The 26,057-nt window shown below is 36.3% G+C and overlaps 1 protein-coding gene across 1 annotated transcript; it reads left to right on the top strand.

Moving 5' to 3' along the window:
• Window positions 1–170: 170 nt before the first annotated feature.
• On the top strand, window positions 171–22,681 carry LOC149065197 (contactin-5-like). Its single transcript, XM_089254322.1, has 9 exons — window positions 171–174; window positions 279–545; window positions 5,163–5,447; window positions 5,543–5,737; window positions 6,948–7,235; window positions 13,828–13,950; window positions 14,048–14,230; window positions 19,306–19,590; window positions 22,563–22,681. The coding sequence occupies exons 1-9, from the start codon at window positions 171–173 to the stop codon at window positions 22,679–22,681; spliced, it is 1,749 nt and encodes a 582-aa protein (XP_089110448.1).
• Window positions 22,682–26,057: the final 3,376 nt, after the last annotated feature.

Below are 26,057 nucleotides of genomic sequence, written 5' to 3'. Positions count from 1 at the left end.
TTATGGACCGGAAAAAAGCTCCTACACTGCCCATCTGAGCATTTCAGGTGAAAATTTTTATTTGATTCTACTAATGGCTAATTTTAAATAGTTCAAAATAGTTCAAGACATATTTGCAGGCTTATAGGACCTACAAAACGTATCCCAGTCTAAATATCTAACAGTCAGTTATGCGTGTGATGTAATTAAGAAAACCCTAAAGTACTATTTTAAAGGTCAATGTGATCGTGATAATTTATAATAAAATATTTTTAAATGTATTCAAATCATTTACACAGCTCCACCAGTATGGAGGAAAGAACCCGAAGATACGATAACCAGACTAGGATCGTCGATAGCGATCCCGTGCGAAGCTCATGGTTCACCTCCTCCGAACACTACATGGAGGAAGATCGTGGACAGCACCAAAAATGCTGCTGGTTCTTACACGAATAGCACTTTACTGCTACCTTCGGTCAAGGTAAATGATGCAGGTGTATACGAGTGTACTGCCGAGAACGGTATCGGAAATGGTCTGAAGAAAAATATAACAATATCGGTACTCGGTGAGTATATCACTTTTATTGTGGTATCTCAATGTATTTAATTTTTTTTTCTGAAGTTATAAATGTATGATATGCCCATTTGAACCTATACGAGATCATTTTAAGCGAAATTTTTGGTATACTAGGACTCTGGTATCTAAAAATGCACAGTTACGTTATCTAAACATAGATTCGCAATAAGCGATTTTTCAAGGATGTTTGATGTGATTATTAGTGCCAGTTACTCTATCCTGGGTTGCTGTTGCTCATATTTCATGGACACATATTACAAAGTTAATTGAAATAAAATAATGTGTTTCAGCAGTTTCTTCTAACAAGTAAGTAGTTTGATACACACTTGTTAGCCTTATCCACGAACCACAAGACACCACAAATTCACACGCTTGTATATTTATTTTCCTAATTGTTGAAATATGTTGATTTAATAATTGCAAAATATACTCTGAACGTCCGTGAAGTAAATATCCTGTTAAATGTTTTGCATTTTTAGTTTTATATATCACCGATACGTGGCGCTATGTATCCTGTTTTGCTTTATATCATCCAGAGAGTGATGCTTTGTTTTTCACCGCCATGTTTTGGTACAGTTCGTATATCCTTTGGAACTAACGCAGTCAACGCTATTTAATCGGAAATAAACGTGTAACTATGCCTATGTACGCATTTCAACTCGGATGTTGTTGGCATACATTGCGTTTATCAGCCGTAATTTTCGTGTGGATATCGATACTGCAAGGATATAATTTTCAAGGTAAGAAATGCTGCATTATATTTGTCATTTATATTCTCCCATTTTCTATCTTTATCGCATTGCATAACTTTCATTTCTTATAATCGTGGATTTGTTATCAATTCATGTCTATTAAATGCCTTTCTCACACCACACTATGATTTTAAAAGTCTTAAACAATGAATTTTCTTTTACTCGTTTATCTGTGTATCCCAACCTACGTTCCGTGTGGCCCTGGAGTTCCTACAGGGGCTACGCTACAAATAATGATGGTTAGAGATGTCGTTGCAGAGATCACGGATATCATTTCAAGGGTGGATATTACTTTATATGGTGGGTTTTCTGAAGAATATGTATTTTCTAGAAAATCTCCCTATATATAGATCATGCGAACGCAATTTCAAGGGTTGCTGAAAACATTTATGTAACTTGGAATGTTTAAGCAGAAATTTGGTCCAGTATTTTTCGAAAATTATCAACCAGGTCTATCACAAAGGATGACAAGAACCCCCTTCGAGTAACTATGGGATAGTTGCTGACTGGGAGGGAAGGGGGGTGTTTATATATTGTAGGGATTTTCTCTCAGTTCCTTAGTTCAGGAACACATTACGTAGGGTCGTAAGCTACTTCTTAGGAATCCCCGGGCATTAATGAGGGGAGGGGGAGGGGCAATGCAAAGGTTCTCAGTCTTTTTTAACCCTCTCTGGAACATATTTTTTTCACGTGTTTCCCCCCCCCCCGTCTTTCCCAGGACCCCCTACCCTCGTGCATGCATGAGCGAGACCCTTTCTACTTATGGAGTTTAATTTAGTGAAAACTACTAAATTTATGATGAACAGAAATGTTAGAGATAAGATCGATCTCTGCAACCCTGTACCATTCACGGATCCAGAAGGGAGGGAGAACAGGGTGATGATTCCTCCCATGAGCATTATTAATTATATGGGTAAAAATAGAATGATCCAACGAACCTACATGATATATCGCCCTGCCAACACACACACACAATACACAGGGCCCGCATCTACCCTGGGATAGAGTTCAGTGAACTAACTTTTTTTGCTTCTTGCGGGAATTCCGTCTCACCATCATGGGTTCTCGGGCAAAGTTATGTTCTGGGGGCCCCATAGTTAGCTGGAAGTAACCGTAACATCTTAAATATTTACAATCGAGTCATAGTACCAGATCTCATCAAGTAGACTCCCGGTGGACATGAGTCATGCCCACATGGGTGAAGATGAGCCCTAGAGCCATGGATTGGATCGGTTGGATTTTGAAAGAGTAGCCACATTTTTTCACCCTTCATATTTCAATTGAAAACTTTGTCTGAGGGGGTTAAAGTTAGAGTTGTGCGTAAGTCAATTTTGAACAATTTTGGCGTAAATACAGAAATGCAATCTATAGGTGCTAAACTGTTAAAAAACTGTTAAAAGAAAAAATCAACTGAGTCTCAGCTTCAAGAGTTTGCCACTAGATGGTAAAATTATGAATTTTTATTATAGGATTCCATATGACAAAAATTCTGGTAATGCCCTCTTTTTCTCAAAATGGTGATTATTGACTAACACCCACGCTGACTTTAACTCCCTCATTTATTCACAGCTCTTTGCCCCCCCCCCATCACTTGCCATGGCTCCTCTTTCATCTGATTTTGACCCGTGGTCCCCCAGAATATCCCAAGACCGCAGGGGGCATATGGCCCCAGGTTGAGAGCCACTGCTCTAGAGTAGTACCTGAATTGGGCAATATCGACCCTCTAGAAGGCAATGGAATGATCCGGGGTGGAGAAAATAGAAGCCACGGGTGTATATTATAAGATCGTATGCGTAGGATTGGTTTGGGGGGTTCGATGAGAAAAAAAAATTCTGAAGGGGGGGGCGATGGAAAGAAAAAAGTTTGAAAAACTCTCTACAGTTCTAAACCTGGGCCATATGCCCCCTCCCCGATTTCCGGAGATATTCTAATGTAGGCGTAAGATCATGGGTAAAAATCAAGTGCAAGAGAAGCACTATGACGGATGGTTAAAGGGGCCCCCAGACAGCTATGAAAATGATTCAGATGTAAAGCAATAAAAGTTTTGAGGAAATATGGTGAGGGAAAAATGTAAAACAATTTTTAGAATATAGATAGGATTACTCATGGAACCAGGGCCGTTTTTACACATAGGTTTCCGTTCAGGCGTTACCAGGTGGCGTCATGCCCATAGCATCATAGGGAGCCTAACCCGATGAGATCTGGCACTATGATTTTCGAGAGTAAGTAAGTAAACATGTTAACTTCCTGCAAAATACAACACTCTCCAGAAAATCAATTTGCCCAGGGGCCCATGATGTTCAGATGGCTCAGAATAGAACCAGGACAAGAGGGACGCTCACCGAACCTAGCCAAGGTATCCGGAGACAGCCCTTATTAAAATTTACTGGATGGGGTGGGGTTCCCTAGATAGACGGGGGGGGGGCACCAAAAAGAGGACACGACCGAAAAAACGGCCAAGAAACACTGCTAGAATATAGACCAGTGTTTCCCAAAGTGGGCGATGTCACTTCTTGAGGGAAGGCGGTGATAGCAAGGACTGGAAGGTGGCAGACGCTACTGATACAACATACGATCACATAGCCTGGACCAGCGTTTCTCAACTTTTCTGTGCCCAAGGACAAGTAAAATATCTGAAACAATTTCATGAGCCACGTGCCTCGTATTTTGCGGGCCATTCACGTATTTTCATGTATTTTTTTGGCTGTTTTTATAGCCCTTCTTTTTTTTTAACGAAGTGGTAATTTTTCAGAGATTTTAGCTGCAGCTGTTGATTTTCCTGATGTCAACTTGTTTGTTAACATTAAGTGATGTCCCATATTTTGACTGTTAATATAGCAATTTTCCGTATTTGTCTCGATGAAATATGGTCATCATGGAATGATGAACGATTTTTACCCCCGTGAAGTACATTAAAACTTACTACGACTTTCAGCAACCCAATTATTTCCCCGCCTTTTAGCAGTTTTAGCAATAATTGGAAATTTTGTCCAAAATATTTTTTTTGCTACAATTTGAGATATTCCGTATTTAGGATCACGCACACAACTTCCAATATTTTTCTCAATGAGATATGGTTATCAGAATAATGGTGGTCTAATTTTTCATTTTTACCCCATAAGGATATCATTTATACCAATTAAAACAATAATTTATAATCAGTGACAATTAAACGCTCAAGTCCTCCGACCTGCCGACCCACCTGTGCCATCGTCACAGACCAGAGGTGGTCCGCGGACCATAAGTTGAGAAATGCTGTTTCAGTGCCGTCTTAACGCATGGGCCATCCAGGCACCTCAAGAGAAGAGGGGCCTCACAGAAATGAGAAATAGTTGAAATTTTCGAGGAGTATGCATGCAAAATGTAAATTAGCCTGGTAAGACCTCAGAAAAATTACTTGGCCGGGAGGGAGGCATGGTACTATTAAGACTGCCCTGGTTGGCCTAGACCATTTATATTCTCCAGATGATTACTAGAGCTTGCGTGTGACTTCAAGGGGTGCCTACGTGGACATCAAACCAACGATCTGTGGAACTTAATCAGTTCCATAGATTGTTAACATTCGTTTCAGGTCCTCAGAACAAGGAGATAGCCCCAAAATATTCTAAATTGTGGACATTATTTGAGGAACTCCCTAGATCAAGTGAAACATTTCGAAGATTAATTAGAACACGAATGAGTTTCGCACATTGTGACATTGTGAGGAAAAGCCCAGAAAATTGAGAAGAGTTTTTATTGAAATTTCTATTTTTAGGACATATGTTTTAAAATAGTTTATTTCTATACATAAATAAATAGTTTTTTTTCTGGTTAAATAAATAATCAATCACATGATAAGTCTTTTGTCAATTTAGGTATACTAGAAATCAAACCGTTCACATTCCCTAAAAGGATCCCTGTTGGAGACAAGGTTATGGTCAACTGCTTCATCTCGGATGTCCCGGGTCCAGTGACGTTTACGTGGTTGAAAAACGGGAACAAAATTGATAAAAGTTTGACGCATATTCGCGTAAAAGATGACAAAGATTTTTCTATATTAGTTCTAAACCCAACAGAAGCATCAGATGAAGGCAATTACACTTGCAGTGCTTCCTACGGCCTGGAAAAAAGCTCTTACACTGCACATCTGAGTGTATCCGGTGAGTAGTCCGATTCACAATGCAACTGGTACAGAACAATTAACGTTTCTCTTCATTGGCATGCTCTGTATTTACCGTTATTTTTCTATCAATAGCTCCACCAGTATGGGCGAAAGAACCCGAAGATACGATAACCAGAATAGGATCGTCGATAGCGATCCCGTGCGAAGCCCATGGTTCACCTCCTCCGAACACTACGTGGAGGAAGATTGTGGACAGCACCAAAGATGCTGCTAGTTCTCATACGAATAGCACTTTACTGCTACCTTCCGTCAAGGTAAATGACGCGGGTATGTACGAGTGTACTGTCGAGAATGGCGTTGGAGAAAGCCTCAAGAAAAATATCACAGTTTCGGTACTCGGTGGGTGAACTAGTATTTTTTCATTATACTTACAATGTATTACTCGTAAAAGTACTAATATTATGTGTGACACATATAATGATACATATTAATATTTTGTTTGATACATATTAATATTATGTTTGACACATATTAATATTATGTTTGACATATTAATATTATATTTGGCACATAGAGTATAATGAACGAAATTGGTACACCTAGAAGGTGTATGTGGAAAATTTTTCAGAAAATACAGTACATACATATACAAGGAAAGGTTCCCAAGGTCAACATTAAAGAATCCGGCGGAATTCTTATGAGGCACTCAAAAAAAAAAGGAAATACAAATATTTTGAACGCCAATAGAGGCCAAGAATGAATTTGAAAATTTAAAAACATTAGACTGACGTGCCATTCAAGCAACACATGATCACGTGCAGCACAGACAAACAAAGAGAAAAGGAAAGGTGTGTGAAAGAGTGAAAAGAAAAGCTTGTTATAGACGTCGCTAAGAAGCGCGAGAGGCGATGAGTAGCCAACTGTTATAAATTGAATTCCGCCGCTAAATTATTTTTTCATGTGTTTCTGGGTGAGATGAATGTACTTATAAATTTGTTTCAAATTTTTTTAGGACGACACCTTGAGACCCTTATTGGTTCGAAAAATTTATTTTCAAGATGGTGAATTTCCTATTCAAACTATGTAATACAATTTACTTCTTTCAGGAGTGTAACATGAAACAATTGAATCGTCTTGTTTTAGGAAATTGAGTGTTGAATTCACAAGGCACGTATTTAAAGTACCGTATTAATAGTTGTTAATTCTGCCAAAGTGTGGCGCTGCTAACCTGTATACTTTTCTCATACAGAAAGAAAGAAACGATGCTTTTAGTCATTATAGGAAACGAACGCCATGTTGTCACAGCAGTTGAAAAATCCGTACTGAACGAGTACTATTTAGCCGAAAACGACACTGTAACTGACAAAACTATGCTACATAAATCGGTTAGCTTCCGTGTTTCGTCTGTACTTCTGGTGGTTGTTTACAGTACACAAGTATCAGCAGGTACGTATGCATTTCTATTCGTAATTCGGTAGAATTTTCCAAAATTATCCCAAATAATGATGTTGATGTATCTTTTGGTTTTGTTTTCTAGATTTACCAATAATACAGAAATTTGCTTTCCCCGATGATATTCAAGAAGGCAGTACGATATCAGTATCTTGCTTCGCCTCATCCAAAACAAAACCTTTCACTTTTACGTGGCAGAGGAATGGTGTTCCCATTACCGACGCTTCCATCACAAGCACCAGAGCCGAGGACAGTAGTGAATTTTCAGTACTGATAATCGAATCGGTGACTTTAGAAAATGACGGTAATTATACGTGCACGGCGACTAATAAATTCGGGAGCACCAAGTACACTGCGAATCTAGCAGTTAAAGGTAAGTTTTATTTCACCTTTTATTTTAGTATTCATAAATGGTACAAATATCTTCAAGTACCTCTACACATCATGTACAGTACTTTAGAATACTTATGAATTTTTCTGTTTTTAATCTTTTAAGTATATTATCTAATAATGCTAAAGTATATTATCTAATAATGCTAAAGTATATTATCTAATAATGCTAAAGTATATTATCTAATAATGCTAAAGTATATTATCTAATAATGCTAAAGTATATTATCTAATAATGCTAAAGTATATTATCTAATAATGCTAAAGTATATTATCTAATAATGCTAAAGTATATTATCTAATAATGCTAAAGTATATTATCTAATAATGCTAAAGTATATTATCTATTAATGCTAAAGTATATTATCTAATAATGCTAAAGTATATTATCTAATAATGCTAAAGTATATAATATCTAATAATGCTAAAGTATATTATCTAATAATGCTAAAGTATATATTATCTAATAATGCTAAAGTATATAATATCTAAAGTATAGTATAGTATCTCTAAATAATGCTTTGATACTAGTACTTAATAATAATCACTTGATACTAGTTGCAGATATTTTGATATTGTTTCAAATATGGTATTTAATACCATAATTGGATCAATTTTTTTTTTACATGATTTTCATTGCTGTAACTATAATTAAACGGTAATGATCAAATGATAATGAAATAACTGATGTTCCAATTATTTTATTTAACTCAGATGAAAGAAATTCATCGAACAATTACTCGTGGAAATAATTATTTTCAGTAGCTCATATATATATTTTTCATTCATAGATGTTTTCATAATTATAATCTTTTCTTTGTCAATGAGAAGTATTCAAATAGTCACTCATTATTCAATTTTTAAGCATTTTCTACATTATTATTTACGCAATTTTTCATTTTCTTCTGCTCTTTTCTATTCTTCATTTTAATTAATTTTTCATTTCCGTTATTATTTGACAATTTTTTTTCCTAATATTCAATTTTTTTAATCTTAACATTCAATTGAATTCTAATTCAAAAGTTAAATTTTCTTTTTCAATTTTTTGTCATTTTTATTTTTACATCAATTTATTTATTTACTTATAAAATGTAGAGCAAGAGATTAGAACCCAATCTGCAGCTTTCAGTAAAAATAAAAATTAGCACAGAATACGAATGAATAAATAATAAAATACACGAAAAACACATAAAGTAACAAAAATTATGCACAAAGATGAGAAAAAAATATATATGAAATGCAATCACAACAAAAATCTTTTGGAATCGGTAAATATGAATGAAAAATATCAAGATGTTGAGAAAAATCAGCATAAAATTCAGAAAATCTGTTTGCAGCACAGCATTTACCAATACAGTCGAATCCCGTTTTAACGATATACCGTTATAACGAAAATGCCGTTTTAACGAACGCTTTTCTAATCTCCCAAATAAGTTTACATAGGAGCAATGCAAAAACCTGGGATTCCTTTATAACGAAATTTCGTTTTCACGAAGTAATTTCTCCAATATCTTGGAGTTCGTTACAACGGGATTCGACTGCATTAGAATTGAATGATTTAACTGCGAGCAATTTGATCTTCCGTTGTGACACTTGATATTAAAATTTATTTCGTTAAGAATGATGCAATCAATCAATATAATTATTCAATAGTTTCATGGGGAGAAAATAATGAGCAAGTAATCTCTGCTCTTTTGTAAACTAATGACATTGAAAATGTTGCCTGGATGAGTAGCAGATGAAATATAGTTGCAAGAACCATGTTTATTGAAATATAAATATCTTAGAAAATGGTTTCGAATGGTTTGAAGACTCATAATATGTCAAGTATGATATCGGATCCGAATAATTGAAGCGTATTCTAGTTTGGATCTTATAAGGGTACTAGCTATAATACCTGGTGCTGCCAGGATTTTCTGTAATGAGGCTTTTTGGATCACGTGATATCTCCCTCTTTCTTTGAGGGACATACGTACAAACCGTGTTCAAGTTAACTAATATGGCGACTCATTAAAGAAACAAATCTAGATTAAAGACACGTAGAAATTAATTTTTGTTCTTCCTTTTTTAAGGGGCACTAGGTATTACGATTCACTCCCCCCCCATGAACTTGTGGAATTTCTTCGATGTACTTTATGGGCCCATAATTAATTTTAAAATGTCCCAAACTATATAAATTGATGCAGTTGATATTGAAAGACAATACGGAGACATTAATTTCCACGCTTGAGAAGATATAAATAAATGGTTGAAATCAATGTTATTGCATGGATATCCAACTACGAAGTAGGTCCGGCTAATTACTTCATAGTTAATTTTCTGGACTTCGTATCTCTAAGCGCACTCAATATTTCAAAAATCGAGAATTCAATTCAATTCTCAAAATTATTGATGTGGCGGGAAACCCCACTAAATTTCCGCATTTCTACAGTAAAATCGGCAATTTTAACACTGATTTCTATGGAGGTCATCCTTTGCCTGTCCCTCAAAGTGATGCTGATGATGATTCTGATATCTATTCGAAAAGCATCATTACTGGGAGGATTGAAAAAGTGGCAAGCCATTAAAAAGACATAAACTATTATACATACATACACACACTGGCAGCGTTAAAGATGTGACAAACCGTTGTAAAGGCAAATACGCGTTTGAAAAGCATTGCTACAATTTTAAGGAACCACGTTAACCAAATTAAACGTTCTGAAAGTGATTTTTGAGGCCCAAAAACCCTTGTTGCACAACAGTTTTTTGCCAATTTGGAGCATTTGCCCTACTCCGACGAAATTTTAAAGTAGACTATCGTTCAATTCGGGTCCGATTTGGTATATATACAAAATTTGGCGACGATCGATCTCAAATTATAGATTTGTATGTAGAGAACATACAAACAGGCAGAAAATCAATTTTATATTTATAGATTAAAGAGGGATATTAGAGTATTAATATCATAATATTGTGTTTTTCTCTTACAGTATTGCCAATAACTGCTTATCAGTTTTTTTATATATACTCTCCTCTCTCTCTCTCTCTCTTCAATAGTCATTATATTTTTTTCTGTAAAAAAATTTTATTCAATTCAAATTTCTATGTTATTGAAATTGTCCAGTTTTGGGTGTGAAATAAATCGCTAGCAATGAATCAATTTACAGGTAAATATTCGATAAAACAATGAGAAATGTACGAGGAGAAGCTCGATAAACAAAAGGTTTGAGCTTTGAACACAAGACATATAATAATGATTGTTAGACTGTACTGTAATTTTATTCGAGCTAAACCACTTTTATGTGTAATTTTATTGTACCACGATATTTGATTTTTATACTGTCATTAATATGGATTTGGAAACAAACGAATCTCGGTTCTTTAAAATAGTAAATTTCACTTTGAGATAGGAGTTTATCATGCGTTTGTTAATTCATCTATCTTTCATTTTTTTTCATTTTTTATTCATATTTTTTTTCATTTTTTATTCATATTTTTTTTCATTTTTTATTCATATTTCTTTTCATTATTTGTTCATATTTCTTTTCATTTTTATTCATATTTTTTTCCATTTTTATTCATATTTTTTTCCCATTTTTATTCATATTTTTTTCCCATTTTTATTCATATTTTTTCCCCATTTTTATTCATATTTTTTCCCCATTTTTATTCATATTTTTTCCCATTTTTATCCACATTCTATTTTTTTCCACTTTTAGTTTTTATTCATTTTTTTATTCACATTCTATTTTTTTCCAGTTTTAGTTTTTATTCATTTTTTTATTCACATTCTATTTTTTTCCACTTTTAGTTTTTATTCATTTTTTTTATTCACATTCTATTTTTTTCCACTTTTAGTTTTTATTCATTTTTTTTATTCACATTCTATTTTTTTCCACTTTTAGTTTTTATTCATTTTTTCATTTCCCATTTATCTCTTTCCATTTTTTTTATTCATCTTTCTTAAATTTTCTATCCGCTCTTCGTTTTTTTACACACTCTTATTTGCGTCCTATTCTTTTTATTTGGTTTGGATATTAATTATTCTATCATTCATCTTCTACTCCCTTCTTTCTTTTTCTCCATTGTTACTTTTTCAACTTTTCATTTCTTATCCTTTTTTCATCAAACATTTTTTACTTCCTTTCTATTCATATTTTTTTCTTATCTTTATTTTCTTCTACCGATTTTCATGATTCAGTCTTATTGCTATCTCTACCAGTTTTCTTTCTTTTCCCCATCTTTCTCTTCTATTAATTTTTTCCCCATTATCTCTTGCATTATTTCGTTCGTTTTTCCTTTTTCGAATTTTCATTTTTCAATTTAAATTTCTTTTCTTTTTCATTGTATTTTTCTTCTCCTATCGCTTTTTCTTTTCACCTCGTTGATTTTCTCGATTCTTTTCGTTCCAAGATTTTTCTCTCTTTTCCCTTTATTCGTTTTCTTTCTGATATACATTTTTGTTTTCTATTCATTTCTGTGTGCTTCTGCTCATCTATGTTTTCTTCTATTAATCTTTCGTGTCTTTTATCCACATTTCCCTTTTCTTCTTATTCGTGTTCTGTTCTTTTATTTGTTTTCCTTTCTTTTATTTCATCTTTTCTTTTTCATTCGTTCTTATTTTCTTTTTGTTAATTCTTTTCATTCATTCTTGTTTATTTTCTTTTTCACTCCTTCTTATTTTCTTTTTCATTCCTTCTTATTTTCTTTTCATTCATTCTTGTTTATTTTCTTTTCATTCCTACTTATTTTCTTTTTCATTCTTTCTCATTTTCTTTTTCATTCTTTCTTATTTTCTTTTCATTCATTCTTGCTTATTTTCTTTTTCATTCTTTCTTATTTTCTTTTCATTCATTCTTGTTTATTTTCTTTTTCACTCCTTCTTATTTTCTTTTTCATTCCTTCTTATTTTCTTTTCATTCATTCTTGTTTATTTTCTTTTCATTCCTACTTATTTTCTTTTTCATTCTTTCTCATTTTCTTTTTCATTCTTTCTTATTTTCTTTTCATTCATTCTTGCTTATTTTCTTTTTCATTCTTTCTTATTTTCTTTTCATTCATTCTTGTTTATTTTCTTTTTCATTCTTGTTTATTTTCTTTTTCATTCTTTCTTATTTTCTTTTCATTCCTTCTTATTTTCTTTTCATTCCTTCTTATTTTCTTTTCATTCCTTCTTGTTTATTTTCTTTTCATTCCTTCTTATTTTCTTTTCATTACTTATTATTCTTTTCATTCCTTCTTATTTTCTTTTCATTACTTATTATTCTTTTCATTCCTTCTTGTTTATTTTCATTCCTTATTATTCTTTTTCATTCCTTATTATTCTTTTTCATTCCTTCTTATTATTCTTTTCATTCCTTCTTGTTTATTTTCATTCCTTATTATTCTTTTTCATTCCTTATTATTCTTTTTCATTCCTTATTATTCTTTTTCATTCCTTATTATTCTTTTTCATTCCTTCTTATTATTCTTTTTCACTCCTTTTTATTAATTTTCCTTTTCTCTTTTTTTAATCTGTTTTTATTTTCTTCTATTTTTTCCTAATCTCCTATTACCTTATTTCTTACAGTATTAATTTTTTATAGTCTTTGTATTCTTATCTCTTTTTTTCTTCTTATGTTTTCTCTTCCTATTTTCTATTCTTTTTCTATTCAATTCAATTTGTAATTTGTTCTTCTACTCACCTTTTTCTCTGTATGCATCATCTCTAACGTCTCTTTCTTTTCTTTCATTCATTTCTTTTTATTCTTCTATTCTAATTTTTTTTCATTTTCGAATACACTTATTATTCTATTTTATTTTTCTTCTCATTCTATCAGCAATTTTTTTTTTTTTTTTGCATATTTTTACATCTCTCTCTCTTCTCTTCTCGTTCCATTTCTTCTGTTTGGAGAAAATTTTTCTGAACATTGTTCAATTTTTGCTCTTTTTTTGCTCATTTTTTTTCCATGTGTTATTTTATGTTTCTATTATTTTATGTTTTTGTTATTTATTTCCGCTGTTTCCGTTTCTATATTTTTAGTTTTTCTATTTTTGTCAGTCAATTTTAAATAATCTTTATTCTTTGCTCTTACAAATGCTAACTTCATCATAACTTTATGTTGGTATTTTTGGACTGTTACAATTCTGTTTCCAGTCTCAAATTTCTTGCTTTCCATTTCTTCTATTTTTGCATTCGCTTCGCACTTTTTCTTTCCTATTTTTGCTTCTTTCTTTGTATAAATTACGAATTTATTCTACCATCCTTGAGGTAATATTTGAATTCTTCAAAATTTCAATTTATATTTTTCTTAATTTAAGTTATTGATATTTTAAAAGATCAGAAGCACTTTTAATGCTTCAATTTCCAATGCATTTTCAAGTCGAAATCGAAGCAAATTCATTGCTTTCAACCGTGAAGCAAACCTTTTATATTTATTCAGCTTTCTGACATAGTTCCCCTATTGAATGGGTCGAAGCTGATTATTTTCGTAAATTTAATTTTTCAGCCTTATTAATAATGATTAATGAATTATCTAATGTTTTTAATGACAAAATAAAACTAATATCAGTCTACTTAGGAATTCATTCGTAAATTTTGAAACATTCTTTAGTGTCTCCACGATGGAAATCGCAACCTGAAGATATAGTAACAACTGTTGGGAAGCATATTTCGATTGAATGTTCGGCAACTGGTTCGCCACCACCCTCAGTAACATGGCGGAGATTTAAAGACGGTAAAGTCGTTTCAAAGCCATACATTTTAATCTGTAATTTACCTAGAATATTTCTCAAACGGAAAAAAACAATAATTTACATAAATTTTCTTTGCAGATCAAAAGTCTATCATCAATGATTCAAACAGGTATCAGTCACTGGATACGAAGGTTCTATCAGCTTCGAATTCAACAATGAGGTTTGTGCCTATAACTCTAATGGATTCAGGCTTATACCAATGTATTGCTGATAATGGCATACCACCAGTGATTGTGTCCAACTTCACAATAACTATTCTGGGTATTGATATTTATTATTGATTATTAAACTTATGATGATTGATCATTCCTTTGGATTGAAGAATGTTTTCTAAAAATAAAGTTTTTTAGTTCATTTAAGTAATAAACATGAAATATTTGTATGTGTATTTATGAGACTTTTCGCGACAGCCTGACAATACGTATCCACAAAATGGAAATATTTATGTATTCCATTTATTTCTCATGAAATTTCTCATCTTATGATCTATTCTTTGAATACATATTATCGCCATTATTACACTTTTTCAAATGAAATTTTAGTTCTTTTTACGACCGAGAAGCGGCGCTGTATACTCGATACAGAATGTGTCATGTCTAATAGTAATAGAAGAGGCTTATGTTATGATTCAGATGTATATACTGTGTGCGTGTATAAGAAAGTGTATTGAAAATTTTTAACGCTTCTCGAAGCTCACGTTACTCGCATTTGTACATTAGTATATGCTCGGATGTACATCCGAAGAACAATAATTAAATGGTCATTTTCTTCGAAAATAACAATGAAGAATATCGTGCATGGCAGTTGGATGACGCTGGCGTTCGTATTGGCTTCTTATCCTGAAGGATACATGTCATCAGGTAAGTTTCATTTACTCTCAAGTTGTTTACTAGCTTCTTTTAGGCTCATACTAGTGCATACGTCAATGTGTATATGTATATTTCTGCATACGGCTCCATGAAATCTTCATATGAATGATCTATGCGTACAGAAAGTAATGGTAATTATCAAAATTAAAAAAAAGAATTATTATCGACACAAAGTTAACCTAATTACATGCAAGTCAAAATTTCTCATTTCGTTTTAATGCTAATTATGTAAGTACCGTCAAAGTTTTAAATAGATATTTCAATAGGAAGACTCTCTATTGCTCAATTATCCTCACGTTAGCAGAAAATAGGTATTCAGAACCAAAGATGGCCGTGCTAAAATTGAGAATCATTTACTGATAGATATTTCAATGTTTAAATAGTAGAGTAGACAATGTAAAGAGGTAAATAGAGGGTGAAACAAAAGTCACTACACCTAAAAATTCACAAAAATTTAATTAAACCAATTATACACCGAAGGTCGTCTTGAATTCGAATTTTAATTGACACAGGAGACTCTTCTCCTTTAGTATAAATATCCCAATAAAATTACCTTCAAAAGCAAATTGTTATTCAAAATTGTTGATTTTTTCCCTCTAGATTATTTTTGCAGATTTTGAAAACGATTGTTCGTTCAGAATGATATTTCATGGGGCAAATACATTGAACACTTAATATTGAAACACTGCCCATTACAGTGATTTCAGGCCATTCAAGCAAATTTTCTTCCATTAACATGTTATCAAAAAAATGGAATGACAGCTAATGCTACCTATTAACGAAAGTGAAACAAACTTAAGTGCTTTTAAATAAAATTCCGATTTATGACACGAATTTTTATTAAAAATATCACTCGTACAACAATTTATTTCATTTTTTATGAATTTTTAAGAAGCTAAGTGAATTAAGTTGTTCCTGAATTCATCTATTCAGATAAAAAATTTTGGACTATCCATAGGTTGGACCATAAGGTATCAAACATCACTCAAACAACTTTCAACTGTCCGTAAATTATGGTAATAAGGACTCAGTTAAAATTCTTTGTTTAAAAATTATCTGGAACAATATAGACTAAAGCATTACTCAAAGAATTTTTAAGTGTCCGTAGATTTGGGCGGACACAAGGACTCAAAAAATTTATAAAATTGTCCATAAATTGGGCCAATAAAAGACTTAAACATTAGTCAAAGAAAACAGATATTTTTTGGATATCACGTGAGGTAAACTCGCAAAGAAAAGTCATCTTGTCTCCACCCAGACACGAACCCAGGCCCTCTTGCATACCGGACAACCATACTGCCACTACACCACTGGAGACACGACCATTGCCTTCCTTATTTCACGCACTGAGGCGTGAGACGCTGAAGTAGAGGCATTAGTAGCCTCTCTTAACTTCAGCAAATGGCTCCCAGGTAGGACAGTAGAGATAATAGACGGCTTTTTTTCAGCCTAAGATATTCAGAAAATATCTGTTTCCTTCATAGTAAGTCTTCTATATATATAACTAGCTACAATACCCGACGCTGCCCGGGTTTTCTTCAATGAGGCTTTTTGGATCATGCGATATCTCCCTCTTTCTTTGAGGGACATGCAAACCGTGTCTAAGTTAACCAATATGGCGACGTCCTGCGCGACTCATGAAATAAACAAATCTAAATTTAAAGAAACGTATAAATGAATAGTCCCCCCCCCCACCTTTTTTTATGGGTGTTAGGTATTTCGATTCCCTCCCCCTGAACTTCAAGTTATCTATTTCTGCCTGTTTCAGCTTCCAAAAATGATTAATTAAAGCTGTGGAATTTTTTCGATGCACTTTACGGGGCCCACATCTAATTTTAAAAACATCCTAAACTATATGAATTTATGCAAATAAATATCAAAAGACAATACGGAGACATTAATTTTCATGCTTGAGGAGATATAAATAAAAAGTTGAAATCAATGTTATTACATTGATATCCAACTCAAAAGTAGATCCGGCAAATTATTCATATTTTTAATTTTCTGGGCTTCGTATCTCCAAGTGAATTCCATATTTCAAAAATCGAGAATTCAATTTAATTTTTAAAATTATTGATGTGGCAGGAAACCCCCCCCCCCCCCACACTAAATTTCCGTATTTATGCAGTTAAATCGGCAATTTTAATAGTGATTTCTATGAGGATCACCCTTTTCCTGACCCTCAAAGCGATGATGGTGATGATTATGACGTCTATTCAAAAAGCCTCATTACTGAGAGTATTGAAAATGTGGCAAACCATTATAAAGGCATAAACTATTATACATAACTGGCAGCATTAAAGAAGTGACAAACCATTGTAAAGACATAAACACGTCTGAAACTCATCGCTAGGGAACCAAAGTAAACGTTCGGTTGAGGCCCAAAAACCATTGTTGTCCGACAGTTTTTTGTCCTGCTCTGACGAAATTTTAAAGTAGCCTATCGTTTAAGTCGGGTCCCGTTTGGTATATATGCAAAATTTGGCGACGATCGATCTAAAATTGTAGATTTGTATAGAGAACATACACACACACAGAAAATCAATTTTATATATATAGAAATTGGTTTTCTGTCTGTCTGTGTGTGTATGTTCTCTATACAAATCTAAAATTTTAGATCGATCGTCACCAAATTTTGCATATATACCAAATGGGACCCGACTTAAACGATAGGCTACTTTAAAATTTTGTCAGAGAAGGGCAAATGCCCCAAACGGGCGAAAACCGTAGGGCAACAATGGTTTTTTGGGCCTCAACAATCACTTTCCGAACGTCTACTTTGGCTACCGTGGTTCCCTAGCAATGCGTTTAAGACGTGTATATTCCTTTACAATGGTTTGTCATTTCTTCAATGCTGTTACTATATGAATAATAATCTATGCCTTTATAACGCTTTGCCAAATTTTCAGTACTCTCAGTAATGAGGGTTTCTGAATAGACATCATAATCATCATCCCTTTGAGGGTCAGGTAAAGGGTGATCCTCATAAAAATCAGTGTTAAAATTACCGATTTCACTGTAGAAAGGAAATTTAGTGGGGTTTTCTGCCACACCAATAACTTTAAAAATTGTATTGAATTCTCGATTTTTGAAATATTGAGTTCGCTTAGAGATATACGAAGCCCAGAAAATTAAATATGAAGTAATTAGCCGGGCCTACTTTTGAGTTGGATATTCATACAATAACATTGATTTCAACTTTTTATTTACACTTTCTCAAGCTCAAAAATGTGTCTGTATTGTCTTTTAATATTCAACTGCATAAATTCATATAGTTTAGGATGTTTTTTTAAAATTATGGGCCCTTAAAATACATGGAAGAAATTCCACAGCTTTAATTAAGCATTTTTGGAAGTTGAAACAGGCAGAGATGGATAACTTGAAGTTCAAAAGAGCAGGGAATCGAAATACTTAGCGCCCTTAAAAAAGGAGAAAAATATTTATTTCTGCCTTTCTTTAAATCTGGATTTGTTTCTTTCATGAGTCGCGCTGGAAGTCGCCATATTGGTTAACTTTGACACGGTTTGCATGTCCGTCAAAGAAAGAGTGAGATATCACATGATCCAAAAAGCCTCATTGAAGAAAATCCGGGCAGCGCCGGGTATTATAGCTAGTTACATATGTTATGAGTTTCTTGTCGCGGCATAGTAACAATGAAACTACATAATGGACTTTGCGAAAATAATCAAGATACTTTACTTCCTCTTTCAGCATTAAAAGTTAAATTTATTCATGGTTATCCCTAATTGTGGTACATTACACAAACTTAGTGAACGGTAATAACGGCCCTTGGCTACTCTAACGCAGTAAAAAATAGCATATTAGTATTCGATCACTCACCCATTTTCGGACACGCATCCCTGGACGATATTGTCGGGATCCATCTTTACCCTTCCCCATGCTGAGATAGTGAGTTCAAAACGCGACTTACCTCCATGTAAAACCTATCACTCTCTGACGAAAACTCGGTCGTGTGTTCACACCAGGTCCGTGTAAACTCCTCTTATTGGTTAACCGCTATCGCCTGATATCCGACAGGGGGCCCCTCATTGGCTCAGAGGCACGTTTTGAAAAACGTGACTTTTCCTACTGTCTGAAATGTGTGTTCATGTTGCGCAAGCTTGTACGTATCCCTATGCAAAGCATAATGCGTCGTAAATTCCTGAGCCAGGAAAAGAAACTCAAAACGTGTTTCTTCCATGTATCTATGTGTGTATTGTGGTTTCGCTGGGGAAGAGGAGGCAGAGAGTGCCATCATGACACTTATTGTTGCATCTAATTATTTAGCAATCTAAGCTCGTACTAAGATACAACTGAAAATCCAACTATGTGTTTCTGATTTTTGTATACGATACCCATATTTCATGCCATGATTTTTTCCCGCACAGCATGAGATGCTGCGATAAAATATCTATATCTTTACATGACTTATTTCAAGATACTACATTGGCGTTTTTTTTTATGCAGATTTACCACACATACAGAAATTCTCGTTCCCCGACGACGTCCAAGAAGGTCGTATGACTTCGGTAATTTGCATGGCTTCTTCAGAAACTAGACCCTTGATGTATAGTTGGGAGCGAAATGGCAAACCCATCATAAAATCCACCGAAGGTGTCCGGGTCGAAGAAAGTAGTGAATTTTCCGTTTTAATTATCGACACGGTATCATTAGACAGCGATGGCAATTACACGTGCATTGCGAAGAATCAGTACGGAAGCAGCAGATATGCGGCTCAGTTATCCGTGAAAGGTAAGACTAACAAAGAAAAATGAGTACCGTGTGTATACGTTACGGTAAATATGACAAATCGGTTATTATGCATAATCGTCAATCGTCTCCATAAATTCGATAAATTTATCACTTTTACCGGTCATTATGCGTAATAATCAAGAGCATCGGTAGTAAATTTGATGAATACCAAAAAATTATTATTATTACTTGTTATTTTACATAATACTGGTTAATTTGATGAATAGTTTAAATTTATCGCTTTCACTGGTGATTATGCGTAATACCCTAGTGTGATTGATGAATTTGATAAATATGAAAAAAAAAAAATTCCTAAATGAGACGAGAATGCTTGATCTACCCCGATTTAAAGTGGGTGTCATGACCCCCGAAGTCGATTTTTCATCTTTCCGTGAAGCCGATTCACCAGTAAAAGCGATAAATTTCAAGTATTTATCGAATTAACTAGGTACGCTTGGGTACAATGTACAATCACCCGTAAAAATGAATTTTTCTTTAGCATTTATCAAATTTACCAATGATGCCGGGGTGTTATACATTATCTCTGGTAAACTTACGGAGACGATTATGCATAATAACCTAATCACATAACCTTTGCCAATGAGCGTAACCCCCATATTAAAATCCTATGTATAAGATGAAGTAAGGGAACCCACTTTGACCTGCGATTATGCATAGTACCTATGAGGCATCGGTATAAACATGATAAAAACGATTCTAAATTCATCGCATTTGTCAGTTATCGCCATAATCGCCATTTCGTATTGGAAAATAAGGTAAATCAATCCCATTGCCATGAAAAAATTTATTATTTAGATTAGTGTTTATAAACCTTTTATTCACCCGTGGCCCCCTCTACATTATATATATATATTTCTTTATTTTTTCTCGTGGGGGCCCCAAACATGTCATCCAACCCATTTCCCCCATAAAGGAGTGAGACCTACTTATGGAGTTGATTTTTTTGAGCAAATTAATAGCGAACAAAAATTTCACGAGTAAGGTCAACGACTGAGGGATCTTGTAAGGGTTTTATGCAGTGCCGTCTTAACACAACAGGGCCCCATTCAAAAGACGTTTTGAGACCCCGTACTTAGCTGGGACTAACAGCTCTTACATGCTTATTTAATCTCGCAAATCATGGTACCAGATATCACCATAAAGGTCCCCTTATTGCCATCAAGCTCAGGGCTATGCCCGGACGGACCCATTTGTTTTGATAGGCCTGTTTCTATGTGGGGCAGTTTAACGTAGGCGACCACCTTTAATTGTCTGGTTCCTGTGTCTATACTTTTAAATTTTGAACCGTACCCCGCCCAGGCACTGTCGGCAATCGTCTAACAGCCCCATACATGCTTATTTTCAGAAAAGAATTGTATCGGATCTCATTACCATGAGGGCCTTCTACGCAGGAGAGGACTCCGGGCAATGTCCGGTTGTGTCCCTACGAGCTAAAGAGGGGCCCTAGTTCTGTCTCATTTCTGAAAGTAGTTCTCACCATATTCCACTTAGAAGCTTCATTACTTAACATATAGTTTTTTCCGCAGATGTTGTCTGCGAGCCCACTTAACCAACTGTCATGGCTCCCATTGCACATGTTTTTCACCTGTGGGCCCCCTCGGGATATGTCAGTATCATCAGAGGGCCATATGATCCCGGTTGAGAACCACTGATTTAAATGAATGTACTTATGAGCCGGATTTTGAACCTGATATAATGGACTTTGATTTAACGAATTTTTCAAAAAATCCGCGAAATATCTCCTACTTGATGAATTCTAAAATAGGACCTCGTGATAACAAACTCCTATCTTACTAATGAAATTTTGAGATTGTACCCCGATACAATGAACTCCTATTTAAAAAAAATGATTCGTTTTAGCGAATTTTTCGTCATCATGAAATTACGATTTTATTCGTTGAATAATCATGAAATTCATTAAAGAGGAGTTCGTTATATCAGGGTCCGACTACGTTTATCAAACATCTGATTCATTTGAGAATTTTTTCACCGGTGGAAAGTGATAATTTTTTTAGTGCTTATCAAATTTACCAACGACGCTCGGGTATTATGCATAATCGCCGGAAAAAGTGATAAATTTATCAAACTTACCAAGGCGATTGGAGATTTAATCTAATCTTCTTGACCACTGATTTCTCAAATTTGCCTCCTTTTAAACGTTCCGCCCTGGGCTACAGCCCACTTGTCCTCCCCCACCCCCCACTTTTGAATACGCCTCAGTCTCACTCATTTGATCACTCACGTGCTTTCAAACTCTCTTGATTTGGTTGCTCACTGAATTGGTCTCTTGCTCTCTGAGTCACGCTTTTTCATCATCCACATCCTCGCTCACTCACTGAACTGGTTCCTCAAAACATTGACATAGTTTTTGACCAATGTTTTTGGTCGCCCACTAACGTAATCCTAGGTCACTAACTCTTCTAGGTCACTCTTTTGGATGCGCACAGGTTTTAACGCTCTTTTGGTTGTTCACTGACCTGGTCCTTCTTTTGGTCACCCGCATGCTTGCAGACTTGAGCTATGGGGCCCTCCCAAACTTGATTCGCAGGGCTTCCTAGATGGGTTGTACGAATTCATCTACAATCAGGGATTCTTGAGCTATTGGCCACGACAAAATATGACCAAATGTGATTGATTATTGTGTCACTAGTTTTACTAGTTCCGAAAAACAAACAGTTCCATTGGTCGGGAATCTGATCTTTTTGGGAATTTTTGGTCGCGGACAAAAAAGGGTTGAGAACCCCTGACTTAAGCTATAATTTATTTTAGCTTCCCATAAGCCCTTTTTTTTTTAATGTTGAAGAGGAAAGAAACTTTGACACTTATTTGGCATGTGTCCAAAAAATAATAATAATGTGTAAAAAGTATTTTTTATCTGTCAATGCGAGTCTAGTAGGCAGTCTACTGTCAATAATGTCTCCAGTCTAATTTAACCTATTGACAAGCTACAGTTTGTGTAGGTACACAAGCCGCTGGTTTTGAGCTGATTCAGCAGAAGCTGAAGTCCACGAAAATTGACTTGGCGATCTTCGTGTACAGGTTTTATATCGAAACGATTATCAACCCTTGATTGGGATCTGAAAAATTCACCTTCGACATTTCTTTCCCAGAATTTTTGCCCGATGCTTCGTTTCTCGAGACGCTTATCCTCCAACCTTTTGTCCCAAGGACGTTTCGCCTCCGAAATTTCTTTCTGATGCTTCGTCCCTGGGACGTTTCGCACCCGATATTTCATTCCAGGACGTTTCACTTCCGACATTTCATCACTAGGACGTTTCGCCAGCAGCTTCGTCCCCAAGACATTTCGCACCCGACATTTCATCTCAAGGACGTTTCGCCTCCGACATTTCTTTCTGATGCTTCGTCCCTGAGACATTTCGCACCCGACATTTCATTCCAAGACGTTTCACTTCCGACATTTCATCACTAGGACGTTTCGCCAGCAGCTTCGTCCCCAAGACATTTCGCACCCGACATTTCATCTCAAGGACGTTTCGCCTCCGACATTTCTTTCTGATGCTTCGTCCCTGAGACATTTCGCACCCGACATTTCATTCCAAGACGTTTCACTTCCGACATTTCATCACTAGGACGTTTCGCCAGCAGCTTCGTCCCCAAGACATTTCGCACCCGACATTTCATCTCAAGGATGTTTCACCTCCGACATTTCTTTCTGATGCTTCGTCCCTGAGACATTTCGCACCCGACATTTCATTCCAAGACGTTTCACTTCCGACATTTCATCACTAGGACGTTTCGCCAGCAGCTTCGTCCCCAAGACATTTCGCACCCGACATTTCATCTCAAGGACGTTTCGCCTCCGACATTTCTTTCTGATGCTTCGTCCCTGAGACATTTCGCACCCGACATTTCATTCCAAGACGTTTCACTTCCGACATTTCATCACTAGGACGTTTCGCCAGCAGCTTCGTCCCCAAGACATTTCGCACCCGACATTTCATCTCAAGGACGTTTCGCCTCCGACATTTCTTTCTGATGCTTCGTCCCTGAGACATTTCGCACCCGACATTTCATTCCAAGACGTTTCACTTCCGACATTTCATCACTAGGACGTTTCGCCAGCAGCTTCGTCCCCAAGACATTTCGCACCCGACATTTCATCTCAAGGATGTTTCGCCTCCGACATTTCTTTCTGATGCTTCGTCCCTGAGACATTTCGCACCCGACATTTCATTCCAAGACGTTTCACTTCCGACATTTCATCACTAGGACGTTTCGCCAGCAGCTTCGTCCCCAAGACATTTCGCACCCGACATTTCATCTCAAGGACGTTTCGCCTCCGACATTTCTTTCTGATGCTTCGTCCCTGGGACGTTTCGCACCCGATATTTCATTCCAGGACGTTTCACTTCCGACATTTCATCACTAGGACGTTTCGCCAGCAGCTTCGTCCCCAAGACATTTCGCACCCGACATTTCATCTCAAGGACGTTTCGCCTCCGACATTTCTTTCTGATGCTTCGTCCCTGAGACATTTCGCACCCGACATTTCATTCCAAGACGTTTCACTTCCGATATTTCATCACTAGGACGTTTCGCCAGCAGCTTCGTCCCCAAGACGTTTCGCACCCGACATTTCATCCCCAGGACGTTTCGCCTCCGACATTTCTTCCTGATGCTTCGTCATCAGTACAGTTCTCTCCGACATTTCGTCCATAGGACGTTTCGCACCCGACATTTCGTCCGCAGGACGTTTCGCACCCGACAATTCACCCCCAGGACGTTTCGCCTCCGACATTTCTTTCTGATGTTTCGTCCCTAGGACGGTTCGCACCCGACATTTCGTCCGCAGGACGGTTCACTTCCTACATTTCGTCCGCAGGACGGTTCACTTCCTACATTTCGTCCCTAGGACGTTTCCACGCGCAGCTTCGTTCGTTCGCAGCACGTTTCACGTTCGTCGCCAAGGCGTTTCGCTCCCGACATTTCGCAGCCAAGGCGTTTCGCCCCCGACATTTCCCTCTGGACGGGGCAGAGTGAGTGGGTGAGTGTCAAAGTAAGGGTGTGAGTAATTATATGGGGGGCGACGTGACTGGGTGAGTGACAACATATAAGTCAGCGAATGATCATATGAGTGACCACGTGTGAGACCGTATTAGAGTGAGTGAGTAATCGTAGGAGTGACGAAGTGAGGGGCTGAGTGACTAAGAGTGACCAAGTGAGTAGGGGGAATGAGTGAGTGACCGTATCATCGACCAAGTGAATGGGTAAGTGACCAGGAACGTTAGGAGCAAAATGTCTTCGGGTTACTCGGCAGTCGCCTAGTGTCTTCACGCAACCCTCAAGATTGCACAATAGTTGCTAAAAATTGCGTAACAATATCTATGGTAAAAGACGATCAGTACATTATATATTTCCATTTTGTTCCCATTCATATAATTAATGTAGTTTTTCTCTATTTAGTTGCACCAAAATGGCACATCCAACCAGAAGATGTCTTGACGAATGTCGGGAAACACGTGACAGTGCAATGTTCAGCGTATGGTTCTCCGTCACCGTCGGTGAAATTCCGGAAGCTCTCGGGTAGCATTGCGGACGCGGACCTAAACACTGACCACAACGATGCCACCAGAGCCAGTCTAAACCGCACGGTAGTGTTCTCGCCGGTCACGGTTAACGATACCGGTACGTACCAGTGCACGGCAGAGAACGGAATTCCGCCATCGATTTCGGCCAATTTCACCGTCACGGTACTTGGTATGTGTCTCATTATTCTGCGTAGACATGTAAACAGTATGAAAAAATGTCTCATTAATCGATTCGTTTTTCATGTTGAACGTACTAATTATTGCACGTCTTGTACACCAAGGGGATGTTCAACCTTATGAACAGTGTGGGCCACTTTATTGATCTGAAAACGTGTTTACGCGGGCCGCTTAAGTGATCTGAGAGAGTATCGCAGATTACTTGAGTGACCTGTGTGTGTGTCCCGCGGGCCACTTGAATAAGTTACCTGGACGGAGCCGCAGGTTACTTAGGTGATCGGTAAATGTGCCGCGGGCCACTCGAGTGATCCGAAGCTGTGCCGCAGGTCACTCCAGTGGGACTGCAGTGTGGGTCACTTGATTTGAAAATATGCCGTGGGACACTTGGGTGGTCTGGAACTGTGCTGTGGGTCGTTGAAGTGATCTGAAAATGTGAGGCTGGCCTCTTAAATTACGCCGAGAGTCACTCAAGAGATCCGTAAATAAGTCGCGGGTCATTTGAATATCTGCGGTTCAGTTGCACAGTGATTCGATAATGTGCCGCGGGCCACTAAAGTAATGCGGAACTGCATTGGGGATTACCCGGGTTATCTGGAACTATGCAGAGGATCAACCAACTGATATGTAAATCAGCCGTGGATCAATCAATGATCTAGGAACATGCCGCGGGTCACTAAAGGGATCTGAAAATGTGCCGCGTGGGCCACTTGAATGAACTGG

This window comes from Pholcus phalangioides, unplaced genomic scaffold (assembly GCF_987345545.1).
Source record: "Pholcus phalangioides strain wild (caught in Gottingen) unplaced genomic scaffold, Ppha-v1.0 ptg000041l_1, whole genome shotgun sequence".
NCBI lineage: Eukaryota > Metazoa > Arthropoda > Arachnida > Araneae > Pholcidae > Pholcus > Pholcus phalangioides.
This window is presented reverse-complemented; position numbering and strand designations above follow the sequence as displayed.

Excerpts from the sequence above, each read along its gene's own strand:
- LOC149065197 (XM_089254322.1), top strand. Across the intron at positions 7,236-13,827 it reads TGCGAATCTAGCAGTTAAAG|TGTCTCCACGATGGAAATCG; the intron begins GTAAGTTTTATT and ends AACATTCTTTAG. Across the intron at positions 13,951-14,047 it reads ATGGCGGAGATTTAAAGACG|ATCAAAAGTCTATCATCAAT; the intron begins GTAAAGTCGTTT and ends TTTTCTTTGCAG.